Source organism: Tupaia chinensis, unplaced genomic scaffold (assembly GCF_000334495.1).
Source record: "Tupaia chinensis unplaced genomic scaffold, TupChi_1.0 Scaffold144276_1, whole genome shotgun sequence".
Classification (NCBI taxonomy): Eukaryota; Metazoa; Chordata; class Mammalia; order Scandentia; family Tupaiidae; genus Tupaia; species Tupaia belangeri.
The window spans coordinates 611366-632329 of NW_006204133.1; the positions used below are offsets into that span (position 1 = coordinate 611366).

The window sequence follows — 20964 nt, forward strand, 5'->3', positions numbered from 1 at the left end:
GGGGCAGCCAGTGGTGTGGTAGTTAAGGCAGCTGGATCCCACATGGCAGACCCTGCAGTTCGAGTCCTGGAACCAGTGGCTTGAAACACACACCAGGCACGTGTGTGTTCATCGCCAAAATCCCAATAAGAAAATGGAGGAGAAGCGATGGGGCATGAGATCATTTGCCCTGAGGGGTGATCTTTCTCTCTCTCATGAGCACACGTGCCCTATAGCAAAATTTAAAAAAAGGGGGGGAGTACACCTCATGTGAGCTGCCTACACACCTATCTCATTGTGATTCAGGTCATAGAGACGCTCGAAGGGGAAATTTTTCTTCTCAATCTTCTTTACTACTTCCTCGGGGAGCTTCCGGAACTGGCGTAGAGGACACATGGACTGCCACCTGCCGGGAAGGAGGCAAAGCTGCTGGTCCCCTCTGCGGAGCTTTACAACCTATCATCACGGCTCTCAATTACGCGGCTATGACCACTCTAGACCCAGTCATTACAGACACCCAGAACTGTGCCATCAGTGAGACTGGCCGCCACCACCCCTCACCCCAAGGCCCCTCCGTGCCTCAACTTTCACCCGGTTCACGTCACAGTTCATGCACCAGGACTACAGCCCCGATGCACCGTGAGGCTCTCCCATCAACTCTCACTGACCCCTTCTCATGGAGACCAGCCTCCGGCTCCCTGGACCTTACATGCGTTTGTCGATCATCTTGCAGAGGTTCAGGGTCTTGTCCGTAAGCTGTGCCCAACCTCGGTTCAAGACAATTTCAAAGATTGCACGCATCAACCGGCCAGCAGACTGGGGAGAAATGAGGCATTCCCTTTGTTATCAACATCCCCAGGACTGACCAAGCTAATGCACACACCGTGTTAATTACCTCAAGCACTAGACCAAGTGGGAAGTCACTTCTGTGTTGGGAAGCAGACACTGTCCTGTCCATCTGTCTCTCTGAGGATCTAGGGTGCCTCCAAGCATTCCCTTCTAAGGCCTGACCTTTCTGACATGCTCGAGTACAAAAGAGTGGCTGTACCGTGCACACATCAACCAGCTAGCCAGCTGGGGCAGAGCTAGGCGCTCCTTCTATCTCACCGTGTCAGCTTCGTGTGCCCAAGACGCACAGAGCACACCAGGCGCTGGAACTGTTCAGGCCCTCCTCCCAGCCCAGCACAAGTCTACCCTCACCTGCGTCACATACACCATGTCAGCCATTAGTGCGAAGCCCTCCAGTTTCAGCTGCGAGATGAAGGCTTGAAGGAGCACGTTAATCTGGAAAGAAATGAAGTCAGCCAGCAGGAGGCAATTCACTGAATAGTCCAAGAAAGCAAATTATGTTTCTGCTCTGGGCATCCAAGCCAGGGAAGACCCTCTGCAGCTCTTATATTTATACACCAAGTAACTGTTACTCCATATAAAAAAACATGTTTGTAAAGGAATCAAAAACTGGGGGACCTGAGCAGGTTACCACGTGTGAACCTAAATTCAAGGTTCATCTTTTAGAAGTTTCAGAGGTGGTCTGATCCTTATCCCAAGCAAAGAAGAGATGGGTTCCTCACCTTCGCGCTCGGCTCCTCGATGCTCTCCTTTACGGGGATGGGCACTCTCTCCAGCAATTTCTGCAGCTCCAGCTTCTCCTCCTGCCATGAGGCAGAAATAGTCAAGAAGAGCCAAGTGGCCAAGGACAGAAACCAGCCGGCGACTCGGCAGGAATGACTGACTGCCGCCCCCAGTGCCGCACAGACTCACCTCTCTCACAGTGATGTTCTTGAACTCCGAGGACAATGAGAAGACTCTGAAGAGCTCGATCTCACTCAGGGTGGGCTTCAGCAGCTGGTTGTAGGTCTGCACCGTGTCATTGGTGATGTAGTAGTGGCTGGCTATGCGGCCCAGTTCTGTCACCTGCCGAGAGAACAGTCCGGTGCTGCTGATTAATGAGCGTCAACCTCGAACTGTGGACAACAGGCTATCGTCCCACAGGCTGCTGTTCTAAGTGGACAACTGGATGATCTCACAGCAGGACAAAAGCCCGGCCCAGGCACATGGAAAGAGACGGCACAACAAACTGACTACAGTGGACTTCCATCCATGCAGACAAGACAGCTATCACCCAGCTAACTCAGGAACTCTCGTTTTAGAAGTTCCTACGTTCAAAGGGAATAGTCTAATCCCACCCAATTTTCTACTGTTGCAAGCAGCAGCCAATTAGACAGGCAGTACTCACACCACGGGAGCAATGGAAACCCTCACCCCGCTCACCTGGAAGTTGCCGGTCTTCTTGTCGTACTTGACCAGATTGTTCTTGTCCAGCATCAGGGCTGCAGTGTGGACCAGATCTAGTCGGCGCTGGTCCAGCAGGGGATCTCCTTTGAGGTCATCGTGGGAGATGCCATAGAGGGTTGGGGATCGAAGCATTCGGATGTACAGGTAGGCATAGCCCAGCCAGTTCACTGCGTCCTGCAGAGACAGCTCATGGCACTTGGCATAAAGAACCCTGAGGTCCAAACACAAAGCTCCCTGGACTGCTTGGAAACCAACTCCCAACCACAGGATGCACATCCTTTCCGGAACGTCTGTATCATTTCACCATTAAAAGAAAAGGTCCTCTCTCAGGACTTGGTAACAAGGGGAAGTACCTGCCACAGACCTGAACAGTTACACTGAGGACACAGGTGCTACTGGTCCACAGCACCACAACAGGGTCCACCCACCCCTGGCACCCGGTCTCCCTAGGGAAGGCAGGAAACCCCAGGGACGGAGCCGTCTACCTTTGCATTCTGGACATTCCCCAGCACGATTTCGGCGTTGAGCATGTCGGGAAGCTTCGACACCATCTGGCTCTCAATAGGCAGCTGCTGATTGAGCAGGGACAGGTAGTACTGCAGCTCCCCGTGAGAGGTGATGAGAATGCCTTCGCCCTTAGTGTCATACTGGGGCCGGCCAGCACGTCCCAGCATCTAGGCCAGGGATAGCAGACCGTGAGAAAAGAGCTCGACTTTAACGTAGGGGAAGATGCGATTCCACGTTACAGAATTTGGCCCCGATCTGAGGTCTTCCCAGCGCCGTGTCTCAGGTGCAGGACCCTCACCCACTGAGAACACTCAACGGCTCTGTACCTGCAGGATGTCCAGCGCGCCCAGTTCTGTCCAGCGCCCCTTCTCTGGACTGTACACTTGGGTGCCTTTGATGATGACCGTGTGTGCAGGGAGATTCACACCCCATGCCAGAGTTGCTGTGGAAACTAAAACCTACAGAGAGCAAGACAAGGGCATGGGGAAAAGGGGGTCACCACCAGAGGGCTGAAATCCCTGTCTTGAGGAACTGGTCTCAGCTTCTACAGGACAGGAGTGGTGTAGTGTGTGTCCTCAGGTCTTCTGAAGTCTGCCTCACCAGCTCCCCCAAAAGCTTTGCCTGCCTCACCTGAATATGTTTGTCAGCAAAAAGATCCTCCACGAGCGTCCTGTCAACTCTGGTCATGCCTGCGTGGTGAATAGCAAAGCCATAGGGCAGAAGGTCCTTGAGCTCCAGGTTCTACGGAACAAAGAACAGGGGCTGAGTGAGCCTTCCTGTGGCACTCTTCCAACAACTGAGGACACCCTGCCCCTTACCTATTCCACACAATCACACCAGTCAACCTGAAGCTGCAAGAAACAGCAGCCCCTCCTAGAGGAATTGCCCAGGACCTTGGCCGAAACCAGTCACCAAGTAGGAACGGGAACTGGGCTGGCCTCCTCACCTTGCACTGCTCAGCTTCTGTCCGAAGGACTTCTGTGGAAGCGGAGCCTTCTCTCAGAAACAGGCCCAGGGTGTCTTTCTCTAAGCACATGTCTCGGATGGCCCTGGCTGTCTTCCCAGTTTCCTTCCTGGAGTGGACGAACACCAGCACCTATGGAGAAACCACAACTTGCTACAGGGCAGACAGCTCCGACAGCCCCCAGACACAAGTAGCAGGAAGCGGAGACCACACTGTTATCATCAGAAGCCAAGGTCCTGGACAGAGCACAAGGGCAGGCCTGTGGACTAGCTCTGAAGAAGCTGTAACAAGGGCCTTTTGGCCGGAACAGCCATCTTCCAGTAATTAACCAAAATGACGAACACAAAGGTAAAGAGGAGAGGCACCCGATATATGTTCTCTAGGCCTTTTAGAAAACATGGAGTTGTTCCTTTGGCGACATATATGCGAATCTACAAGAAAGGTGATATTGTAGACATTAAGGGAATGGGTACTGTTCAAAAAGGAATGCCCCACAAATGTTACCATGGCAAAACTGGAAGAGTCTACAATGTTACCCAGCATGCTGTTGGCATTGTTGTGAACAAACAAGTTAAGGGCAAGATTCTTGCCAAGAGAATCAATGCGCGTATTGAGCATATTGAGTGTTCTAAGAGCAGAGATAGCTTCCTAAAACGTGTGAAGGAAAATGACCAGAAAAAGAAAGAAGCCAAAGAGAAAGGTACCTGGGTTCAACTAAAGCGCCAGCCTGCTCCACCCAGAGAAGCACACTTTGTGAGAACCAATGGAAAGGAGCCTGAGCTACTGGAACCTATTCCCTATGAATTCATGGCATGATGGGTGTTAAAAATAAACTAATCTGTGGTCTATAAAAAATAGATATGAGGAACAATTTCTATCTCAGAAGCTAAAAAAGAGGACTTTGAATGTTCCCAACACAAAGTAATGGCAAATGGTTGCGATTATGGGTATGCTAATTAGTCTGATTCAATTCTTACATATTCTATTTTTGTACTAGAAAAATCACATCACACCCACAAATATGTACCCTTATATGTCAAGAAAAAAATGTGAATAGCAGTTATTCAATCAATGAAAGGTAAAGAGGAACAGCATAAGCTAAAAGAAACTTGAAAGTAAGATACAGCATGGTCTCTTCCAGTCTCTCGCAGGAGACAGGGTCATTTTAGCGTTTTGGGAGGAGTAGAGTAGCACAGATGTGTGGTTCTGCCATCACTGGAGGATCATCAATGCCAACTATTCATGCAGGCCCAGAGGTCACGCCTAAGCTCAGGTAATTGAGCCTAGTGGGGTGCTCTGCAAGTGACAGAGCAGAGCCAGAAGCCAGGGCATTGAGGCTATTGCAGCTAAGAGAGGCTGGAGTAAAACAGTTTCTGAGGATTCCAAATAAAAGATGGAAATCACAAGGCCTTGGTGAGTACAATCCTCAGCATGGTAGAAAAGCAAAAACTGTGTGTATGTACCATTTGGAAGAAGTCAGAGACTAATATCTAGCTGAGTAGCAGGAGGGGTGGGGAGAACGTATGGCAGAAAACATAATCCATGGAGGCTCTGAAAACACACACACCTTTCTTTCCTGGAGTACATATTCAGAGAAGACTCTCACTGGGTACTGAAATACCCATTCTGTCTGGTTCTGCTTAGTTTATAGCCTTTCCAGAATAAATTAGACAGTTCTTCCTCTGCAGGAAAAATAGGACGGTGCAGGGAGCGTACTGAGGTAGTGGGCACCTAGCCTAGCTCATTAAGGACCATTTTTGGACGTCTCTTTATTTACCAAATTCATTCCAAAGCAGTTAGGAGAGGGCCTAGGGGCCATTATAAAACGCTTGTGTAAGATTTTTTAAATTGATAAGGCTTCACAAACTCCATAAAATCAATCCTTTAGTGTATTGTATTCCTTCTAGTGCAGTCTACAATGTTACCCAGCATGCTGTTGGCATTGTTGTGAACAAACAAGTTAAGGGCAAGATTCTTGCCAAGAGAATCAATGTGCGTATTGAGCATATTAAACATTCTAAGAGCAGAGATAGCTTCCTAAAACATGTGAAGGAAAATGACCAGAAAAAGAAAGAAGCCAAAGAGAAAGGTACCTGGGTTCAACTAAAGCGCCAGCCTGCTCCACCCAGAGAAGCACACTGTGAGAACCAATGGAAAGGAGCCTGAGCTACTGAAACCTATTCCCTATGAATTTATGGCATGATGGGTGTTAAAAATAAACTAATCTGTGGTCTATAAAAAAAAAAAAAAAAGCTGTAACAAGGTTGGTGAGCCCGTAAGACAATGCACCCACTAAGTACAGTGTCACAGTCCTGGAGCCAGGAAATTCAACTGCCTCTAGCACTCTAGCTTGAAAAGCAAGCTTAATCCTATGAATGCAATTTAGGAACTCAATTGAGAATCTGTGTTCAGGTACCTAACAAGAGTTTAAGACACACGAAGATGTTTCTGCAAAGTACCAGCTAAAATACTAATGACATATTACTTTTTTTTTTTAAGAGGTTTTTGCTGTAGGGTGTGTGTGTTTGCTGGAGAGAGAGACAGTGAAAAGGAAAATGAGAAATCACCCTCCAGAGGTGATGGTCACACCGCAATCCCTTCTCCTGAGATCCTGCGCACACATGCACATGTGCCCAGCATGATTTAAAAACCACTAGGTCCAGGACTTGAACCTAGGGTGGCCATGTGGGAGTCCAGCAATATAAGCACTACACCATCTGCTTGTCCCTCCATTATTTATTAAAAACCTTAGGATGCAAGCCTAAGATTATTATCATGTAGTAGGAAATCAAGTTCTTCCAGTATTCAACGTCAAAATTTTTCTCTTCTTATAAATTCATAATTTTTTTAATCAGACAAAAAGAAATGCATAACCTACCACTTTTTCCTTTTTTTCCCCTCTTAGTTAAGATAGCTAAATTCACTATTCAGTTAAGATTTTCTACTGGGAGGACCAGCAGGTGGCATGGTGGTTAAGGTGCTGGACACTCCCACATGGCCGACCACGATTCAAGTCCCAGACCTGATGGTTTGCTGTCAGGTCTATTGACCCCCCCTCTCTTCATCTCCTTCTGATCAAATTATAACAAATGAATGAATAAATAAAATTAAATAATTCTTTTAAAAAAAAAAGATTTTCTACTGGGGCCAGCAGGTAGTGTAGAGGTTAAGGTGACTGGATCCCACACAGCTGGCTGCGTGGTTTGAGTCCCAGACTAACAGATTGAGAAGCACACCGGGCATGACTGCCTGTGTGCCCAAAACCCCAAAAGGAGAACAGAGGAGCAGGGATTGCAGCCTAACTGTCCCCCCGGGGGAGTGATTTCTTTCTTTCTCTCTCTTGTCTCCAGCAAGCACACATGCCCTATACTAAATAAATAAGACATTCTATACTTCCCCGTAAAATGCCCTCTTTACTAGTTTTTAATTTGCATTCTTGTTTTACCGTCCTGTATTTTTAGGGTAAGCCACCCTAACCCTTTTATGTAAGATACCTTGATACTGCAGATGAACAGAATATCTGGGCCAAGAGATTTTGGGGGGAGGAGTTTTTTAATTACAACTGCAATTTCTTTGGTGGTTACAGGACTATTCAGGTAATCTACTTCATGTAAGCTGAGTTTTAGTAGTTGTTAAGAGAATGGTCAGTTTCTTCTCATTTGTGAAATTTCAACCACATAAACTGTTCCGTGTTCACTTATTCTTTCAGTGGCAGGTTCTAGAGTAATATCCCTTCTCAATCCTGATATTGGTCATGGTTTATATTGTATTTTCTCTCTTATCTTTGTCAACCTTGGCTGATTATAGGTTAGTAACAAGTTCAGAAGGTTTAAAAATAACAGACCACAGCCAAACCTGATTTTTTCCAGCATGTTCCATGATTTTCTCATAGACTATTTCATTCATGATCTGGAAGCGCTTGATAGCTTTTTTCTCTGTGATGCCCACATATGTCTGCTCCAGAGGCACTGGGCGGAAGCTACAAGTTCAACAATCAGACAAATGAGGCTTTTGCAGGGAATACTGTGGCCATAAACAGTTACTTTCACTGCCCTGGGAGCAACTGAACTCATACCACATTGAAACCCAAAGGCCAATCCAAAGTCCAATCACCCGAGCTAAACTTCCCCAGTCTCTTCTCATACCTGTTGTCAAAGTAGAAGAGGCCCTTGGCTGGGTCAACACGCAGGAAGGTGGCCACATCTTCATAGTTGGGGAGGGTGGCACTAAGACCAATGAGTCTGACATCCTCTTGGGTCATTTCAATATTCCGGATAGCCCTGGCCACCAAAGCTTCTAAGACGGGACCTCTGTCATCATGGAGAAGATGAATCTCATCCTAAGGAATGTAAAGGCAGAAATCACATCTAATACTAGAGAAATACAGCCCTCTTTCCTAAGAACATTGCCATTAGGTAGGCATATAGTATAATACACTGGGAAAAGAAGACAAGATGACGAATCCCCAGCCAAAGAAACCCAGAGGAAAGTATTCATCATGAAATATTCCAAGAAATAACACACTCTGATCATGAGCTGCTTTACAACAGTACATATAAGAAATCTGATATTTCAAGTAAATCAATTTATAATTCATAGATTTCTTCATCAAAAATGAAGTTTCTTTTCAGACTATATCTTTATCAAGTAGATATCTTTACCAAGATCAAAAGATATGATGAGTTCACACAGTTAAACGCAATGCTTTGCAATTCAGCATGCGTATAGACCAGAGGATCGTGATCTGCTGACCATATTTCAATAGATGTTGGTGGGAAGGTTTCTGGGGGAAAGAATTCTGCACTTCTAACAAGTTCCTATCCCATACTCCTCCAATGCTCTGGGAGGGTACCACTGATTTTCCTGCTTATGTCTATGTAAACGTATTTCAGACAGAAAGATATACAGTGGCCAGCCAGTGGCATGGTGGTTAAGAAGCCTGGAATCCACATGGTCAAATGCCCAGTTTGAGTCCTAGACCTGACAGCTTGAGAAACACGCCAAGCATATGTGTATACGTGACCAAAATCTGGAGAGAATGGGAGAAGGAGGAACTATGGCATGGCTATCCACTGCAAACGCCATGTACCTACTGGAAAATTTTTATTAACTGCATATCCTCATCTGATGGTAACAGGAAGGCTGATAATGCGTGTCATTACGAAAATGGTGCTTACAGAAAAGACAGTAAAGAAACGTTCAGTGTGTCAACACAGCAAACCTTCCAGACCAGGACTGGCCTCTAAGTCCAGTAAGCTCTCCCTGCTCACCAGGATGATGAGCCGCACCAGCTGGGTGTAGGTGCGCTCGCCGCCCTTGCGGGTAATGATGTCCCACTTCTCTGGGGTGCAGACGATGATCTGGGTGGCGCTGATCTCTTCCTTGCACAGCTGGTGGTCCCCCGTCAGTTCAGCGACGGTGATGCCGTAGGTGGCTAGGCGCTGTGTGGGGGAAAGGCATGTCAGAGAGGAACGCCTGAAGGGGCCTGGACGCCACAGGTCCTGTCTGGGCAATCTCAGTGTAGAGACTGAGAGTAAATATCCACTCATCAGGTAAGTATCAAGTGAATTAAACCACGTGAAAATATATTCCTAGTACAAATCCAAGCTTCTCTCAGGCAGATGAAGCAGGCAAAGGATCTTTGTGGGCTCTACAAACCAGAGGGGAAAGTGCAAACTTAGAGGAAACAAGACCACTACTTCTGCTAGGTTGTCAGAAAAGTCACGGTGCATTTTCGCATAGTAAAACACGTCACGACTTCTCCTGACTACCCGGTGTTATCCGTATGATGTCTCATTACACTGCAGTAATGCAGATGATACCAACTGCGGGATACTGCTATGGAGAGGATGAAAGAAAGATGGTAAGCCTTTGTAAAAGGTGGTTCAGGACACCTTTGATTCAGAAACTGCATCAAGAACAAGTTCCACCTTTGAAACAGAAGAAAACCACCCCAGGAGGCACTGAGATGCCTTGCCGCGACGCTCGAAGCAGTGATGTTGAGGCTGCTAACTGTGACAGCTGCACACAGTTCTCCTCTGGGGGGAAGTTCCGCCCTCACCTTCCCAAAGCTGCCGACCATCTCCTGCACCAAGGACCGCATGGGAGCGATGTAGATAATCTTGAAGTCGTCCACGTTGATGGTGCCGTCCATGTTGATGTGTTTCCCTATCTCCCGGAGCATGCACATCAGGGCCACGTTGGTCTTCCCTGCACCCTGTGAGGGGTAGGGACAGGAAGGTATTTTAAATCTGGTTATGCTCACTGCCCTAACTTTTATGGGCTTATCTTCAAAACAGAGAATGGAGCATTTTGAGACATTTTACTCTATTATTTAATATCTCTCCCATGAAAGACCTAAGAATCAAGAAGAGAGGGAGACACAGAGATGAACAATTTTGCTACCAAAACTCTGGACCACATCCCACAAGAAAAAGGCAGAACGAGCAGCCCTTACCGTAGGAGCACACAACAGCAGGTTCTCATCCGTCTCTAAGGCAGCACGGTAGAGTTTACTCTGGATCCGATTCAGAGTTTTGAAGCCCTCAAATCCAGCCTGGGCATACTTCGGCAACTTCTCCACCGGAAGCAGTTGCTAAAAGGAAGAAAGGCTGTTCACATCCTGTGGGCAACATGCATTTTTGTGAACTGCCAGAATTTCACGTCCTGACAGTCTCCCTACAGAACCTTTCACTAAAGGCTAATCCAGAGATCAATACTGTTCCTGGGCTTGGGACCAGCAGTTGGCGTAATGGCTATGTCGCTGGACTCCCATGTAGTCAACTGTGGTTTGAGTCCCAGGCCCAGTGGCTTAAACTCATGCCAGGCGCGTGTATGTGCGTGTATGCCCAAGATCCCGAGAGGAGAATGGAGAAGATGGCGTGGCCATCCCCCCAGGGGGGTGATTTCTCACTTCTGTCTCTTTCTGGCGAGTGCACACGCCCTATAGCAAAAACAAAACAAAACAAAACAAAAAACCTGCTCCAAAAAAAAAATTGTTCCTAGGCTCAAAATCAACAAGAGAAAACTCTGGAACACCTTCCATTTCTTTTTTTTTTTAAATATAATTGATTATTTTCTAGTTTGATGGTGAGGGGTGGGTAGTGAGAAAGCAAACCACTAGAGTCCAGGACTTAAACTGCAGACAGCCATGTAGGAGTCCAGCACCCTTAACCACTACACCACCGGCCAGTCCCAACACCTTCCACTTCTGAAATTATCTGTGAAACAAAGCTGTATCTTAGTCAATGGCTAAAATCCAAACTGGAAGGTGAACCAAGCAGAGAGCTAAGAAAAGCAAAGCACTCACTTCTTCTGAGCCGAAGGGCTTGGGCTTTAGAGCAGGCACATGCACCTCTTCATAGCCCTTCCGCTGGCGACGGAAGGATCCGTCAGGAAGCTGACAACGTTTATTGGCCATGAAGTGGCTCCCTTGGGTAAAAACCAGGTCTTCCAAATCCAGGACCTGCCGTGGAGCCAGGGCCTAGAAACGTGAAAAATAAAAATAAACAGGGGCGAACAGGCTGAGCAAAGCAGTCTTCCGCTCACGGCCTGGAAAGTCCTGACGCCCACCTCTCCTCCTTGGTCCAGGTCCATGGTTTCCAGGTCCGTGTCCATTCGGGACTGCCGCACTCGCTCTCTCCGAGACCGCTCCTCCTGCAGCAGGAAAAGGCAAAGCACAAAGACTCATCCCTGGTTTTGGTTCTTTTCATTTTCAGTCCTTGTTTATCTCTGCTTGACTCTCAGTGCTGACTAAAACACTTCCCCCCAAAGACTGCAAGGTCTATTCAGGTACCTGCCAAGGGGACCGCCAGAATGCTCGAAGCAAACACACTTCCAAAGGGGCAATGCACAGTTCAGGAATATTATAAATAGAGGTGGCTCTGTGGTCTGGTAGTTAAGGACACAGGATCCTACGTGGCCAACTGTGCAGTTTCAGTTCCAGACTCAGGGGCTTGAGAAACATGCCAGGCACAAGTTCGTGTATGCCCAAAATCCCAAAAGGAGGGAGATGGAGAAGGGACTGCAGTGTGACCACCCCCAATGGGAGGGTGCTTTCTCCTTCCCCAACCCACAAGAGTACCTGCCCTCTAGCATGCTCACATGCGTGTGCACACACAGTAGTCGTTCTGTAATTCAACATAAAGGGCTGTCCCTCGTAGAAATGCGTGTTCTGTGTTAGCATTCTGATTCTGCACTCCGGTAAATTCTGTATGTTTACTGTGTAAATAAGCAGCAAGGACCACGGGGCCAGTGAAGACAGCAGCAGGTCAGTGGCCTCTTGATCATGCTGATGTGAATGTGTGGATCCTTTTTTTTTTTTTTTTGCTACAGGGCACATGCATTTGCAGGGGTTGAGGGGACAGAAATAGAGATAATGAGAAAGCACCCCTAGGAGAACCCTTTTCCATTTCTCCTCTGGGGATACTGGGCACACACGCATGCACCCCGTGTTTTCAAGCTGCCAGATCCGGGACGCAAACTGCACAGCTGGCGTGTGGGATCCTACTGCCTTACCCACCAGGCCATCAGATAGCCTGAACATGTGGATTCTAATCTGTACTGGTTAACAGAGCTCAAAGAGTTCAGAGAAATACTTCATCAAACAATCTCTACTCCACTAACTTCCTCTTTAAATAAGAATGTATTAGCTTCACACTGCAATCTAGTAGCCAGTGCTCTTTTCCAGAGCAAACCAGGCAGACGATCTCGCTCAGGAAGCACAGATGAAGTAACCCAGCCCTTACTCGGATCAGATCCTCCTTCTCAGTTTCATGGAGCTGGTAGAGGAACTTGGACAGCTCTGGATCTGCTTCCATCTTTCCCATGATTCTTTCCTTTTCAGCTTCACTCTGTGCGCTGGCCAGCAAGGTACAGTACAAAACTGCCACAACGAAAGTAAAAAGGGGAGGCAGGAAGGGGAAAATCAACCTTCAACTTTGGGTGGAAACGAGAAAAATGAGACAGGTGCTGAAGCTGTGGAAAAGAAGTTTCCAATACACACACACACACACACACACCTCTCACATAGCAGAAAGTGCACTGCATACTCACTCATCATCCTATGCTGCCGCAAAACTTTGATAAAGTCAAAGGTGTTGAAACCCAGAAGCAGGACCAGCTGGTTCTCACACTCTCGATCATCACTGGCTGTCTGCAGAGAGAAGGTACCACCAGCATTAAGGACTAGCCACCTGCTACATCATCCCCACTGCTAAGACACACAGAACACAGAACACTGGTATCTTGGCCATACCTTCAAGATCTCCAAGACTTCATCTGCCTTCTTCTGCGACACGATAGCATCATCGTAGAAACGACTGAGCTGCCGCTGTAGCCAAAACGCATCAATGTCGCGAGGGTGCAAGTCCTTCTTCTTGGAACTCATCAGCTCACCTGAGGCTACAAGCTACACAAATAAGCAGGCACTTAGCTCACCAGGTCTCTGTCGCCCCAACTGCTTTTCACCATCAGGCTCTACTTGCCACCCCGCCTTCTTCTGACTTTACAGAGGGAAAAAAAAAAAGTCTGCTATAGTGAATTCTGGAGCACACCAGACTAAGATTTCATCAGCATATGTCTTTGGGAAGGATGGTAATCAACTGAAATCTTAAAAACCAGACAGTTAAGTGTCTACTACAGCTCACCCTACCAATAAGTAACGTATAACAGCGCCTGAAATGGGGAAGAAGTATTACAGCCAGAAAGAATAAATCACACTCACATTAGCCGAGAGGGTGCAGCGCACAACAGCTTCATCCCCTTCCATGTCATCATCCGATGCCTCTTCTCGAACCTCCCCGTACACATCTTCATCTCCTTCCTGTGAGAACAGACTCAACTCAACCATGGTCTGACCCTGCATCACCACAGAACCTCTGCCTTAAGTCACACTAAGTTACATCTATGGTTAGGGCAAAGGCTCTGGGATGAAACTAAGAGCTTATTGGAACTAGGGCCAACCTTACTCCACAGTACTTTTTAAGGGATGGCCACTTGGCAGATTCATTAGATGCTTCTATTCTCTGCTTCCCATTTTAGGCTGCAACATTGGCAACCACTGGACCAGTCTCCCTCTCACTCATAGGAAACACACTGTCTGCTAACAGGAGAGCAGAGCTCTACAGAGCATGCCTGCGAAAGCAGATGGTGCTTCTACACAAGGTAGAGACTGCACTGAACTTACTCGCCACTGCAGTCACTCACTCACTGCACCCAATCAGATGCGCGTGGCTTCCAGCACTGCATTTCCCTTTGTTACCAACTGTGCTACCGGGCTGGGCTAACTTGATATGTTTTAAATTATTATTATATATTAGTTTAAATTTACTTCACAAAACAAAAGATACTGTAACATTTTTTTTTTTCAACAAAACATGTAATGCCTAAATTTAAAACCCAGGCAACACGAGAAAGTTTATCCAGCTTAAGCCAGAATACTTATATAGACCAAAAGGGTTCCCTTCACTTTAAACACGTGCAAGAAAAATGGACTGGGGCCGGCAGATGGCATAGTAGTTAAGAGCACTGGACTCCCACGTGGTCGACCGTGGTTCAAGTCCCAGACCTGATGACTTGCTTTCTCACTTTCCCTCTATCTCCCTTTCACTCTGTCCCTCTCTGGTCAAATTAAAATAAATAATTAAAGTTAAAAGTAAAATAATTCTTAAAAAAAAAAAAAAAGAAAGAACAGACTGAGTGTTTATCACTCACCTCCTCGTCAGATTCAAACTGCACATTCACACCATAAGTCTCATCAATGTTGTCATCTGAAATGGTGAAGGATTAGAAAAAGAGGACAGTGAAGGACAACAGGCATTCTGCAGTCAGCTTACTCCCCAACTGCCTGACATGCCTCTCCTTTCCTCAGGATGGCGCTAAGGTCCAAAGACACCCAGACCAAGACACTGAGATGACCAACGTAGGAGAGCCAGCTGTGCTGCCACCACCAGGCCTCCTCCAACCTCCAACCCATTCAGCCCCACTCCACTTGCTCAACTCCTTGAACTCCCTAGGACTGCCCAAGTTTTCTCTTTTATTCTACACAATAAAAGGGTCTCAGAATACGAGAAGGATGCTGGAATCTACGGATTATGGTATCCATTAATACAATCCTCAACAAACACAAAACAGGCTATGCAGTGACACTCAGCTTTTGTAATGATGCCAGAGGATGCACGTTTGGGGGTCAACGACAAGCAGTTAGTACGGACAGAACATAAAAAGCCCAGTCACCCATGTTTTGGATTTCCTTGTCTCCGCCGTAGTCTGTGATTTTCTTGCCCAAGTTCACCAGCACGTGGTATCTGGTATCATCTGTCTGACCCAGCAGAAGGTCAATCTCCTTTCGCCTTTCCTTGTCCCGCAGTTTTTCATTCTTCAAGACAGCAAGAACTTCGTCAGCTGCCCCACACAGGATATCACGTGGCTGGGTGGCATGAAACAAACAACTTTTAGGACAGTGGCACACAGAACATCACCAATCAGCTTTACAGAACAGCAGGATGTGAAGAGCCATACTTCAAAACCTGCATCAGACCAGGCTCTAACCATTTTCCTTAACGTTAATTTTTTTAAAATGCCAAGAGTCACACAACAGAAGGACGATCCATCAGTTTTTAAAAAGATTAGGTAGGTGTTTTTAAGAAGCAGGACAGTGTCCACAACAGTTTTGACACCTGAGTCCAGGCAGTAGAGGCACTAGGCAGTCCTCCTCTAGCCTGCCAAGCCTGGGTTAATTCCTGGCTCTCACGGTGTCTAGCACCCACTTCACCAGAGCCTCTCAGAGACCCATAAATCTCACACATTTAACAGTAAAGTGCACAGATTCTAGACACAGATTACCTGGATTTCACAGCCTGGCTCTGTCAAGTACTACCTCTGTGACTTGGGATATTACGTAACTATTCTGTACTTCATGTCTCTCTTCTATAAAATGATATTAGCCCCTACTCAAAGAGTTAAAGTGAGGGGGAGAGAAGACATGCGAAGTCTTGCTCCACATAAACCAAGCGCTCAGTCAATATCAGCCACTTCTGCAAATCGGGACAGCTCACACAGGGAAACCCCAAGGCAGGTTCTTCTAGTGTCTCCCAGCTGTGATAGTCAATCTTTGCAAACGCATGGCCTCACCTGGTCCCCAAGGGCAGCCTGGATAAAGCTGAGCAGCACCTCGTAGGTCTCTCGTGTCTCCTTGGTTTTGGGCTTATAGATGATGCCCACCATCTCATCGATGCCCTCTGACAGGAGAGTGTAACCCTTCATCTTGTTGATGTCGTGCCGGTCTTCATCACGCTTTCTTCGCCTAATGGACACACGGTGTGATGTGAAATGACAGAACCCTCCCTCCCTGAAGCAAGACTAGATCAAGCCTACCCTCGTCTCCTCCATAGCTTCATGGCCCAGGTCTAACATTTGAAAACAGCAAATGGTTCTCATTTGGCCTTACTCCTCTGCAGGAGGAATACTCATGGGACATGTTGACAGAAAGGAATCCCCATCACCCGTTCACTACATGCACTAAGCACTGCAATGGGAGGTGCTCATTCATTTTCTCCCACGGGTATTTTCTCATTGCCTGATGGCACTTACGCACCTGCGTGTGCATGAGAGAAAGAGAGCGCACGCACAACCCCCAGTGGGGTGTGGTCACATTACGATGCTTTTTCTTTCATTTCTCTATCCCATCTGTATTTCGGACACACATGCACACATACCTAAAGCGCATTTCTAAAACCACCAGAGCTGAGACTTGAACCGTAGTCAGCAATATAGGACCTGGCTCCTTATGCACTGCACTTAAGCACTGCACTATGGGCCTGGCCCACTCCTTCTCTTAAAGAAAACAACTCTTTATACTTTGTATAGCAATGTTATATCATTTTGTCTAGATTTTCACCATTCAGATGTATTTTCTTTTTTTAGTCAAAGAAACCAAAACTCCAGAATCCACTGCCACTAACTTTCAACACATTAACAAAACTGGAAAAAAATCACAGCCTACAAAGCTGAAAACCAATAAACTCATTTCAAATTAACTACTTTAATCAAAACTGGGCCTAGAAACTTTTGTGCCTTCATCAATAGGTTACAGGAGGTTAGACACAAAGACATTATTCAGGATTAAAAGATAATGGTGGTGAGAAGGAAGGAAGTACGGGTGAAATGAAACAACCCCCACACCAAAAACCCCATCTCCTCTATTAGGGATGCTTGAGTTTGTTCACAACAACAAAATAAGTAGGAAATAGACAATAGAAGGGAATAAAAGTACAAGTAGGAAGTCATTCATTTAAAAAAAAAAACTGGGGGGAACCAGCAGTTAGCATAATGGCTATGTCGCTGGACTCCCACATAGTTGACCGCGGTTCGTGTCCCAGACCCGGTGGCTTAAAACTCACGCCAGGCGCGTGTGCGTGCGTGCCCAAGATCCTGAGAGGAGAATGGAGGAGAAGGGACTGCAGCATGACCATGCCCCCTGGGGGGTGATTTCTCGCTTTCTGTCTCTATGTCTCTCTGTCTGGCAAGCACACGTGCCCTATAGTGAAAATCTCTCCCCTCCCCCCAAAAAACCTGGGGCCAACAGGTAGTAGTTATGGCAGATGGATGCCCATATGGTGGACCATGGAACAAGTATTAGACCCTGTGGCTTGAAACTCATGCCAGGCAGGCATGCGGGCATGTGTGTCCAAAATCCTGAGAGGAAAACAGAAGAGAAAGGACTGCAGTGTAGCCATCCCCCCTGGAGGGTAATTTCTTGCTTTCTGACTCTGTTTTTCTGGTGAGCGCATACAAGGGAGGGCCAGCAGGTGGCATGGTAGTTGAGGCATAGCCTCCCACATGGCGGGCCACAGTTCATGTCCCAGACCTGGAGGCTTGTTTTCCTACTTTCCCTTTCTCTCTAGTCAAATTAAACAAATAATAATGATAATAATAAATGAAATGAAATAATTCTTTTTTAAAAAAAGGAGTAATAAGGGTCTGAAAATATACTGAAGGAAATTAGGATCTGTATAGATTAGAAATCCATAGAAAAAGACATCACTAAGCTGTTCTTGGGGCCAGCAGGTGGTGTGGAAGTTAAGGTGGCTGGAACCCACATGGCCGACTCTGTGGTTCTGGTCCCAAACTCGTCAGCTTGAAAATCACACCTTGTGTGTGTGTGTACAAAGCCAAAATCCCAAGAGGAGAAAGGAGAAGAGATCGTGATGTGGCAATTCCCCTTAGTGGGTGATTTCTCACTCTCTTTCTGCATCTCTCTTCTGCGAGTACATGGACCCTATGATAAAGTTAACAACAACAAAAAAAAGCTATTCTCAGGAGCAGCAGATGGTGTAATGGTTATGACGCTAGGCTTCCACATGGCCAACTGAGGTTCGAATCCTGGACCCAGAGGCTTAAAACTCACACCGGGTGGACCAGCAGTTGGCATATGTTGCTGGACTGGCATATAGTCGACTGTGGTTCAAGTCCCAGACCCAGTGGTTTAAATTCATGCCAGGCGTGTGTACATGCATGTCCAAGATCCCAAGAGGAGAATGGAGGAGAAGGGATTGCAGCATGGCCATCCCCCGAGGGGTGATTCCTCACTTTCTGTCTCTGTTTTTCTCTCTCTTTCTCATGAGCACATGTGCCCTATAGCAAAAACTTCTCCAAAAAAACAAACTCCACACCGGGCACTTGTGCATACATGCCCAAGATCCCAGAAGGAGAATGGAGAAGGGATTGTGGTGTGGTCATCCACACCACAATGGGGGATGATTTCTTTCTGTCTCTGTCTGTCTCTTTCTCTCTCTCCAGTGAGCATAGGCAACCCACAGCAAATATTATCTCTTAAAAAGAACCTGGGGCCAACAGGTAGTAGTTATGGCAGATGGATGCCCATATGGTGGACCATGGAACAAGTATTAGACCCTGTGGCTTGAAACTCATGCCAGGCAGGCATGCGGGCATGTGTGTCCAAAATCCTGAGAGGAAAACAGAAGAGAAAGGACTGCAGTGTAGCCATCCCCCCTGGAGGGTAATTTCTTGCTTTCTGACTCTGTTTTTCTGGTGAGCGCATACAAGGGAGGGCCAGCAGGTGGCATGGTAGTTGAGGCATAGCCTCCCACATGGCGGGCCACAGTTCATGTCCCAGACCTGGAGGCTTGTTTTCCTACTTTCCCTTTCTCTCTAGTCAAATTAAACAAATAATAATGATAATAATAAATGAAATGAAATAATTCTTTTTTAAAAAAAGGAGTAATAAGGGTCTGAAAATATACTGAAGGAAATTAGGATCTGTATAGATTAGAAATCCATAGAAAAAGACATCACTAAGCTGTTCTTGGGGCCAGCAGGTGGTGTGGAAGTTAAGGTGGCTGGAACCCACATGGCCGACTCTGTGGTTCTGGTCCCAAACTCGTCAGCTTGAAAATCACACCTTGTGTGTGTGTGTACAAAGCCAAAATCCCAAGAGGAGAAAGGAGAAGAGATCGTGATGTGGCAATTCCCCTTAGTGGGTGATTTCTCACTCTCTTTCTGCATCTCTCTTCTGCGAGTACATGGACCCTATGATAAAGTTAACAACAACAAAAAAAAGCTATTCTCAGGAGCAGCAGATGGTGTAATGGTTATGACGCTAGGCTTCCACATGGCCAACTGAGGTTCGAATCCTGGACCCAGAGGCTTAAAACTCACACCGGGTGGACCAGCAGTTGGCATATGTTGCTGGACTGGCATATAGTCGACTGTGGTTCAAGTCCCAGACCCAGTGGTTTAAATTCATGCCAGGCGTGTGTACATGCATGTCCAAGATCCCAAGAGGAGAATGGAGGAGAAGGGATTGCAGCATGGCCATCTTCCCTGGGAGGTGATTCCTCACTTTCTGTCTCTGTTTTTCTCTCTCTTTCTCATGAGCACATGTGCCCTATAGCAAAAACTTCTCCAAAAAAACAAACTCCACACCGGGCACTTGTGCATACATGCCCAAGATCCCAGAAGGAGAATGGAGAAGGGATTGTGGTGTGGTCATCCACACCACAATGGGGGATGATTTCTTTCTGTCTCTGTCTGTCTCTTTCTCTCTCTCCAGTGAGCATAGGCAACCCACAGCAAATATTATCTCTTAAAAAGAAAAAAAAAACCTACTCTCCACTTTAGGTATGCTTATTAAGACAAAGAAATATAAACATTCATGTTCTGCTTTTACCTTCATTAAGTTCTTTTAAAGTCACTGATCAGTGACCCAAGAATTTCAGCAAAAAAGCTATTCAAATGTAAAAGGGAAGATGGATCTTGAATCTGAAGGAAAAAAACAGAATCTTCTTGGTACTCACTTGGCTCTTCTTTCCTCTTGCATCTGGGGTTTGGTCCGTTGGGCCTTATCTCCCATACGGGTGCCCTCCAACTTCCCAACCAGAGACAGCACCTCTCCTGTGGGTTCATCTCGGCGGGTCCGGTCAATAAGAGAGCGGTCAGCTTGGAGCACAAGATTGGAGTTCTGAAAAGATCAAAACACCAAAGCTTTGACATGAACGGGGTCAGTCCCTGTATCACAGGGACACAAGCTGCTGGAAGTCCTGTAGCAACTAAGTGCTAATAATCACTAACCGGAATAGAAAAAATAACCCCGCGCGAAAGCACGGGACTAAGCACTCCGGCCACAGTCTAGTCAGCGGAACGACCCTTGCTGAGACTGTCCCTAAGAACCCACACCTGGGAAGCATGTACGCGGGCTGGGAAGGAGTGACAAACGGAAGGGGCGGGGCTAGCGCTGGAAGGCCGGGAAAACCTTCCCCAAGAGCTCGTAGCGCGTCCCGCCGCCCGTAGACCCACCCGGGTTATTCCCGTCGTCGTGCAGCCCTGACGGCGCCCGGACCCAATCCCCGCTCGGCTTGCATGGCTCCCCCGGAGGCCTGCAGTCCCAGGTCCCTGCCTCAGCCTCCCGCTGCCCACTGGCCTCCTGGGCCGAGTGCCCCGCGCCCGCACGCACCGCCTTGTACTCGTACTGCAGGCTCCGGGCGGTCACGTCCGCCATGGCCGCGCTTGCCCCGGGACCTCACAGCTCCAAGCCTCGCCGCACGCTCCCAACTGCGCCGCTCTCGCTCCCGCGGGGCCGGAACGACGCAGCAGACACGCAACGGCCGGGGACAGAGCGCCGCTCCCTTCCGCTTCCGGGTCGCGCGCCGGAAGTGCGGGCGGGGCGGGCCTCCAGCTTCACGCTTTGTTTGTGGCCTTTC

The 20964-nt window shown here is 47.4% G+C and overlaps 1 protein-coding gene and 1 pseudogene across 1 annotated transcript in view; one reads left to right on the forward strand and one right to left on the reverse strand.

Moving 5' to 3' along the window:
* Positions 1 to 20884, reverse strand: part of SNRNP200 (small nuclear ribonucleoprotein U5 subunit 200) — a 35772-nt gene extending 14888 nt beyond the window's left edge. Inside the window, exons 1-26 of the mRNA XM_006166554.3 lie at positions 20718 to 20884; positions 20062 to 20225; positions 15878 to 16049; positions 14981 to 15173; positions 14459 to 14514; positions 13470 to 13568; positions 13002 to 13154; positions 12800 to 12899; positions 12493 to 12629; positions 11318 to 11401; positions 11055 to 11228; positions 10203 to 10340; positions 9807 to 9962; positions 9016 to 9186; positions 7891 to 8084; positions 7601 to 7724; positions 3728 to 3877; positions 3412 to 3522; positions 3108 to 3239; positions 2760 to 2948; positions 2251 to 2448; positions 1741 to 1893; positions 1551 to 1631; positions 1180 to 1263; positions 689 to 795; positions 267 to 385 (exon numbers count right to left, since the gene is read on the reverse strand). Coding sequence (XP_006166616.1) covers positions 267 to 385; positions 689 to 795; positions 1180 to 1263; positions 1551 to 1631; positions 1741 to 1893; positions 2251 to 2448; positions 2760 to 2948; positions 3108 to 3239; positions 3412 to 3522; positions 3728 to 3877; positions 7601 to 7724; positions 7891 to 8084; positions 9016 to 9186; positions 9807 to 9962; positions 10203 to 10340; positions 11055 to 11228; positions 11318 to 11401; positions 12493 to 12629; positions 12800 to 12899; positions 13002 to 13154; positions 13470 to 13568; positions 14459 to 14514; positions 14981 to 15173; positions 15878 to 16049; positions 20062 to 20225; positions 20718 to 20762 — 3484 coding nt within the window. The 5' untranslated portion in view covers positions 20763 to 20884. The remainder of the gene's footprint in view (positions 1 to 266; positions 386 to 688; positions 796 to 1179; positions 1264 to 1550; positions 1632 to 1740; positions 1894 to 2250; positions 2449 to 2759; positions 2949 to 3107; positions 3240 to 3411; positions 3523 to 3727; positions 3878 to 7600; positions 7725 to 7890; positions 8085 to 9015; positions 9187 to 9806; positions 9963 to 10202; positions 10341 to 11054; positions 11229 to 11317; positions 11402 to 12492; positions 12630 to 12799; positions 12900 to 13001; positions 13155 to 13469; positions 13569 to 14458; positions 14515 to 14980; positions 15174 to 15877; positions 16050 to 20061; positions 20226 to 20717) is intronic.
* Positions 20761 to 20964, forward strand: part of LOC102502954 (syntenin-1-like) — a 12526-nt pseudogene continuing 12322 nt past the window's right edge.